Here is a 7,244-nt window from a genome sequence, read left to right on the forward strand (position 1 = left end):
CATCTCAAATGTCACCAAAATTTCTGTAAATACAATAGATACAATGTATCTTCAGTTCTGAAAATAGTCATTTCTGTCTGTAAGTATAGCAATTACAGCAATTTACCTGTTCTTAATTACTGGTAATAAAATGGATGAATGGCTGAAGAATGTAAGTGCCCAAGTGGCATTAAAAACATTGCTGTAACTACAATTATCTACTTCTAAAGTTTTCAAAAATATTTTATGTGTTGTCAAATCAGACAAATGATGTTTCATTCCTCAGACTGTAATTTTTTAGGACCAATGGGTGGGCCCATATTGACAAGAAAGCCAATTACTTTCCAAGTAGAATTGAGTAGGTCATATTGGTTCAATGGCCAGACCTGTGACAGAATCTGCCAGTTTCGCATTTTTCCAATGAACCGTTCAACATGGATACGCAGGTGGGCAATGTCAAATGTTTGGGTACATTGTGTTATGCTAAATTGTTCCGTCTGGTGGTGCCAAGTGATACAGTCCCTTCTCTACACATGCATCTTCTATGGTAAATCCTCTATCCGTCATCACACCCCTCCCAGGCTCTACTAGATCAAGTACTCCTGACTGATCTTGATCCTGGCATAAGATCACTGAAGAAACAGCCAATATATCTGGAGTGATGCCTACTAATCCCTTCACAGTAGCACAGTTTTTATACGATGAGAAGTTCATAGATTGTAGATCACAATTAGAGGCCCTTTGAACTTTAATCTCGGTGCAATCTAATACTACTCTAGTGGTTGCATAATTAGGCTTCAAATTTTCTGGCATGTACTCATCAATATAATCAATGCTTGGCCATAAATTTACTTTGCTGACTAAATTATTCAGGAATGTTATCCAGCCTTCAAAAATTCTTGAGACTGCCTGTCTTGATGATATTCCAAACCTATCTGCCAAATCTTCATATTGCAAAGCAAGGCTACACATTTCAGGCTCTATAAATGCCCAAAGTGTATGAAATTGCTCATTTGTTAATCCAGTGTAGAAAAGCATCTTATTGTCATCACCAATAAATCGTTCATGACTAAATTTACTTTCTTTTAGTTGATTTTTCAACACTCCAATTTCTTCTTTACAACTTTTCAATTCATCATGAACTTTTTGCAATTTACTAACTTGCTTTTTCAAACTCTTAACCTCTATCTGTTTTTTGTCGAATTGCTTTTTCAGAAGTTTTTCTTTAAATGTTTTAAAATATTTGTTTCTGGGCCTGGGCTGTGGAACAAGTCCCCTGAGTATTAGGGCTTTTCGTTTCGTTCCTGTATGGTTTACAGAACTTGTTTGAGGATTCTGCCTCAGAGGAAATTCACTAGCATATTCCCGTCTTCCGTTTTTTAAATGGGCCCCACAAACACGTGCGCTTTTTGTGTTCGAAACTGTGGTTTTTAAAATGTTTTGATATTTCTCAATAAGGAGCTGATCGCTAGGCAAACGGTGAAAACTAAATTTTCCTGTTTCGGTTTGTTTGCTATTGCTGTACCACAAACTGCTGCAGCCTGACACGAAACATTTAACTTGCCCAGGCATTACAGCTTTGTGGGGACCATAGTCTGAAAAATAAGGAAAAAAACCTTCCATGTTATGCGCTAGAGATGTATTATTCCCAAATTACCATAAAACGATGGTGCAGTTCAGGTCGAAAGGTTGTGCTTAAAAATAAACAGACTATTCTTACCTTGAGTCGTTGACGAAGTGACTTCACATTTTGAATGCCAGTTATCTTCGAAACGTATGAAAATTATCAACCTAAATTTGTACTGAATCAAGTTTGACTAATATTTTTTCCACCAAACTAAAATATAAGATATTCTGTCTAATAAACAGCGAAAATTTAACTCAAGCTTTCCCTGACAAGAAGTCTAATTTTGTGACTTTTGTTTTGGTGTTCTTTTTTGTCCCCTCGCACGATTAGTACCCTAATAAGGCCTGGTTACCTAGCGTGAGAAAGGCTAATTGAGTCATCTGACAATCTAGATATCCTTTTGCGTAATTACAACACTAGTCTCGGTAGTATGATGGATCGCCATGTGCCGCTGAGAACCAAAATCGTGAGAAATAGGCCTCATGTTTCTTGGTACAATGCTGATATTGCAAAAGCAAAAAGGCAACATAGACTGGCGAAACGTAGATGGAGGAAAACAAGACTGCCTGAAGATCTGAATGTGTTTAAGAGATTAAAAAACCATGTGGCTTACATCAGTACCAAAGCGTGAAGGGATTTTTATGTGGGCTTTATTGGTGTGAATAGTGGAGATCAAAAGAAATTGTTTAAAGCCACTAGGAGTCTTCTCCTTCTGAAAGATGATTTATGCTGACAGTGTTGTATTGGTTAGTGACAGTGGTCGGTTTTTCCATTGTAAAATCATCAATATTAGTACTGATCTTAATGCTAATGTTGAAGTGGCTGAGGGTAAAATTCCGAATGATTCAGTGTTTGATAGTGATCAGATATTGAAGAATTTTTCACCTCTCTCTACTAACAAAGTAAAAAAGCTTATTCAGATCATCAAAGAAAAGCTGTAACTTCTACCTAATGCCAGCATCATTGTTTGTTGGCTTAATTGATGAACTTTTGCCCATCATTACACAAATTGTTAAGTCTTCTCTTTCCCTTGGATATTTCTTGGGTATTAAATTGTATTATAACATATGTTGTATTTTGGATACTTGATATTTGTATTATTGAATGTACTGCACATTTGATCATATATTAGCAATGTTAATTGGCGCATTATAAATTTTTATATATTATATTATTATTAAACTACGGCAAGATAATAATTCTTCACATGTTCAACCTTACTATATAATAGTTAATAAAACTATATTTACAATATAAAGTCCAATGTTTCTAGTTATTTGCTTTTTTATTTGGTTTCTTGGGTTCAGAAGCGTGTAAAAAATGGCACACCTGTTTAGAAAAATGTATAATGATTAGTTGTATTCTGAAGACAAGTTAACTCAAGGTGAATTGTTAGATCTAATCTTTCTGGAGTTAATTCGTAAGAAAATAATCAAACTTCAAACACTTGTGGAGTGTGCAAGTCAATCTGATGTGATGAGTGACCGTAACCGTGAATTTTTTAATGTTTCAAGATTATTCAGTTTACAGAACCTTTGTCCGATTGCAGAAGTTATTTTGAACAACTGTATTGTATTTCATCTCAAGGGCTTTCCACAATGTACATTCAGTTGAAGAGACCTAAGGGCTTTGATAATTTACTTGACTATATTAGTTGTGTTTGCAAATTAGAATATAACCCAAAGTTGTAATGATCAGCTATTAACATTCCTTTTTTTTGTCAGTGTTAATAAATCTTTTTTAAATTGTACTGTGTTGTGATTTTTTTATTCATTTGGTGTACTTGCTGTACGATTGTCTTAATAATGGGGAATACTAATAGTAAAGGTGATAAAATCAAACAAGACAAGAATCATAATAGGCAAAAAATGTTTAGACTTGGTATAAGTTTTGCCGTACTTATTTAAATTGAGAAAGTCGTCTACAAATGGGATACAACAGTAAAACAATTAAGATCTATGGACCCATTCGGAATCAGTTAGACTCAGAAGTAAGCATGCCTTTGACAAAAAACGAAATTGAAGAAGAGCAATGTATTCAATCATTGGAAGCACTGATAAGAGACAAATAAATCGCTCAGTTTTAAAAAGGAAGTTACATGTATGATCATTTTCATTGCATTTCAAAGTATGGCCCAAGTAACAATTAAAGCTGTTGATAAGTACTTAAAAAGTGTTTATTACGATTCGCAATGTCCTGGGAGTCTCAGTAGAGCAGAGAATTTATATTGTGATGTAAAAGAAGAGGGAAAATTTAATCTAACCCGAAAACAAATCTTGGAATGGCTGATGAGTCAAGACACATATACCTGACATAAACCAGCTCATTGGAATTTTAAGAGGGCTCGTATTTTTGTGCAGTTTTTGGATGAAAATTGGCAAATGGATTTAGTGGATATGAAGTTTGAAGTAGTACAATGACGGTTATCAATACTTACTTGTTTGCATAAATGTGTTTTCGAAGTATCCATGGTTAGTTCCAATCAAGTCAAAAACAGGATCTAGTTTAGTCGAAGCAATTAAAGTCATTCTATTGTCTGGTAGAAAACCACAAAGGATAATGACCGATCAAGGGACAGAGTTTTTTAATAAACCGTTTCAAGCATTGTTAAAAAGTGAAAATATACAACTTTTTAATACATTCAAAGAGACGAAAGGTTCTGTTGTTGAAAGAGTTATCTCTACGTTGAAGGCAAAGATGTGGCGTTATTTTACGAAAAACAGAACAATGCAATATCTTGACATTTTACCTGACTTAGTTTATTCCTACAATAATAGTTTGCATCAGAGTATAAAGAAAAAACCTGCCCCTTGTAAATGCAGAAAATGAGAGTGATGTATTTCATACACTATATGGTACTGATTTTCATAATCAATTTCTTGTAAAATATAACTTTAAAATTGGTGATCAGGTTAGGATAAGTAAGGTTAAACAAAAATTTAAAAAAGGCGTATTTACGTCTTACCATGTATCAACCTCTTACCATCCCCCCCCCTAAAAATTTTGAAATTACATCCTCGGAAATGCGATTTCCAGCGTTCTGAGCGAAGTTTTAATGCAAATTGTATATCGAAAAAATGACCGACTTTTAAAAAAATATTATGAAATATTTTAGTTTATTACCTACATAAACTAGAATATTTCACTGGTATGATCACAAAACATAACATTTATGTTTTAATTACAAACGAAATATAATTGAACTTACCTCTTCTCCACAACAACACAAATAAACAGTCAAAGTACATACAGTACCTATATACACCAACTTCTGCCGTTTATTCCACGAATTGTGGAATCATAATGCGAGAAGAGGCATAACCAAATTTTTACTGCACATATTAAAAGCAGTGAAAACCTGACCATACCCCCACTGCCATGTTTGGCGAATAGCCATTAGTGGCAGGACATCATGTGGTATAACAACAGAATCAATAAATTCAATGCAGGCACTGGAAAATGTTCCAATTTAAGTTTCAACATTAGGCGATGTTCTCTAAGACTCCAACAGCAGCGTGATAAAGTATAGATATTCAATGCAGTTGACTTGAAAATGTTCCAATTTAGGTTTATTTTAATAAAGGTAAGTTTTAAGATTAGGCAATGTCCCCCAACAGCGGCAGAATAAAGTAGATATTCAATGCAGTTCACTTGAAAATGTTCCAATTTAGGTTGATTTTATAAAGTTAGGTTTTAAGATTAGGTGATGTTCCCCAACAGCAGCAGGATAAAGTATAGATATTTCAATGCAGTTCACTTGAAAATCTTCCAATTTAGGTTGATTTTATAAAGTTAGGTTTTAAGATTAGGCAATTTTCCCCAACAGCAGCAGGATAAAGTTTAGATATTCAATGCAGTTCACTTAGGTTGATTTTATAAAGTTAAGTTTTAAGGATAGGATGTAGGATGATTATCACGTTTCGTTTTACATACCCGGGGAAAACACTCAGCCACGTGGAGGTTATTAGCTAATTCTAACAGCTTGTCATAGTATTCATTGTGGAATAAATCTACAAAGGCACGTAGTTTTGCCATTTCATTCTTTAAAAGATTAATCTGTTTTATTGATTCCTCAATAACGATTTTTTTCTTTTGTAATTGGACCATCAATGACAAAGTATGATCCAAAACATGTTGGGTGATAACGAGAGCAGCCATAAATTCAAATTTCTCCACACTGCGAAAATGAGACTGTGCGTCACTAGCTGATCTGGGAAATGGCTCTTCCTGCGATCCTCCAAACTGCATAAAATTGAGTGTTTCGTAGATAACTTTGAATGCATCCAGAAAACCATTGAGGGAAGTTATTTGTTCTACCCACCATGTCCTGGAAGGCTTTGCCAGCTTGTTACGAGTAAACCAAACTCTTTCATCTTTTTACTTAGATACTGTGAGCGGATAGGGGAACTGCTAAAAAAGCTGGCGATCTTTTGTGCCTGACTCAACATATTTTTCACTGGAAGAATTGAACACGCTTTGGCAACAATAAGGTTTAAATGATGACTAGAGCAATGAACATGCAACGCCTTCATGTTTTTCTCTAATATTCTCCCAGAAACACGTTTTACCTGGCTGGACATAGCACTAGCACTGTCATATCCATGGCCTCGACAATTTTGAAGGGGAAGCCCAACATCTTCAAGTGTACCTTCAACATTATTCGCTAATGCGAGACCAGTCATACCTTCTTGTTAGTTGAAAAACCTAATGAATCTTTCGTTGATTTCTTTATCACCGTCAACATACTGCAAAACGATTGGCATTTGTTCCTTGTTACCACAATCAGCTGCCTCATCTGCAAGAACCGAGTAAAATGGAGAATTGCTGCTGTTTATCTCCGAAATAATTTGGCTTTCGATTTGTTTACCAAAGACCTTGACAAGCTTATTTTGAACAGTCTTGGAGTGGTACATGGCATTCTTCTTTGCATTCTTAAAATGATCGGCAAGAACCTTATCACCACCACTAACTCTGTAATTTAAAAACGCCTGAAAATTGCCCGGATTGGTGGAAGAGTAATGCTGCAAATCATCTCGATGTCCTCTAAAAGCAATATTTTGTCGGCCAGCCAGAACAACTGTCTCAAGCATTGCACATAATATCTTTCTATTATAAGCAATTCGCTCACTTCTCAAGTTGTCAGCCTGGTCATCTATTCCTTTTGTTGCCCCCGACATTACGCTGTTGAAGTGTGTCAACCTTAGCATGAATCGCAATGAAATATAGAATGTTTGTTGTGGTCGTCAAATCTTTTTGCAGCACTTTGCCAGTTAGTTAATGGATCCTTAAAAAGATTGGTAAGCTTTGAGCCATTATGACCTACTTCTTTGCTAAAAAGCACACAACATAGGCAAAATGCATTGTCATAAAGCCTAGAATAGCACAACCACGACCAGCGACCGAACCACTAAAAAGAAACCTTGCGGCGATTTGGCTTCATTGGGTTAGAACCAAACTCACGAAAAGGGAAAATATATGAAGAAGGTGGATGCCAATGATTCTTTATTATATTAAATTTAGTATCATCATCAATCTCATTGGCAGTCCCAACAAAGTTGCCAATGTCTAAAGGATCAACATCACCAGAGTTTTCAGCTTTTAATTTTTTTTGCAAAATGCCTGTTCACCAAGATCATGC

The 7,244-nt window shown here is 35.2% G+C and overlaps 2 protein-coding genes across 2 annotated transcripts; both read right to left on the reverse strand.

Annotated features, from left to right (window-relative positions):
- Positions 1–462: 462 nt before the first annotated feature.
- On the reverse strand, positions 463–1,602 carry LOC114539654. Its single transcript, XM_028560267.1, has one exon. The coding sequence runs from the start codon at positions 1,600–1,602 to the stop codon at positions 463–465; it is 1,140 nt and encodes a 379-aa protein (XP_028416068.1).
- Positions 1,603–6,297: 4,695 nt separating this feature from the next.
- Positions 6,298–6,783, reverse strand: LOC114539655 (52 kDa repressor of the inhibitor of the protein kinase-like). The gene has a single exon (XM_028560268.1). It carries the CDS (start codon positions 6,781–6,783, stop codon positions 6,298–6,300), a length of 486 nt encoding a protein of 161 aa, XP_028416069.1.
- Between the last annotated feature and the right edge of the window lie 461 nt (positions 6,784–7,244).

The sequence above is a fragment of the Dendronephthya gigantea genome, unplaced genomic scaffold, assembly GCF_004324835.1.
Source record: "Dendronephthya gigantea isolate DGI-Jeju-01 unplaced genomic scaffold, DenGig_1.0 000211F, whole genome shotgun sequence".
NCBI classification, from domain to species: Eukaryota; Metazoa; Cnidaria; class Anthozoa; order Malacalcyonacea; family Nephtheidae; genus Dendronephthya; species Dendronephthya gigantea.

Bases quoted from the DNA above. Each gene is read 5' to 3' on its own strand.
- LOC114539654 (XM_028560267.1), bottom strand. From the start codon at position 1,602: ATGGAAGGTTTTTTTCCTTATTTTTCAGACTATGGTCCCCACAAAGCT.
- LOC114539655 (XM_028560268.1), bottom strand. From the start codon at position 6,783: ATGTCGGGGGCAACAAAAGGAATAGATGACCAGGCTGACAACTTGAGA.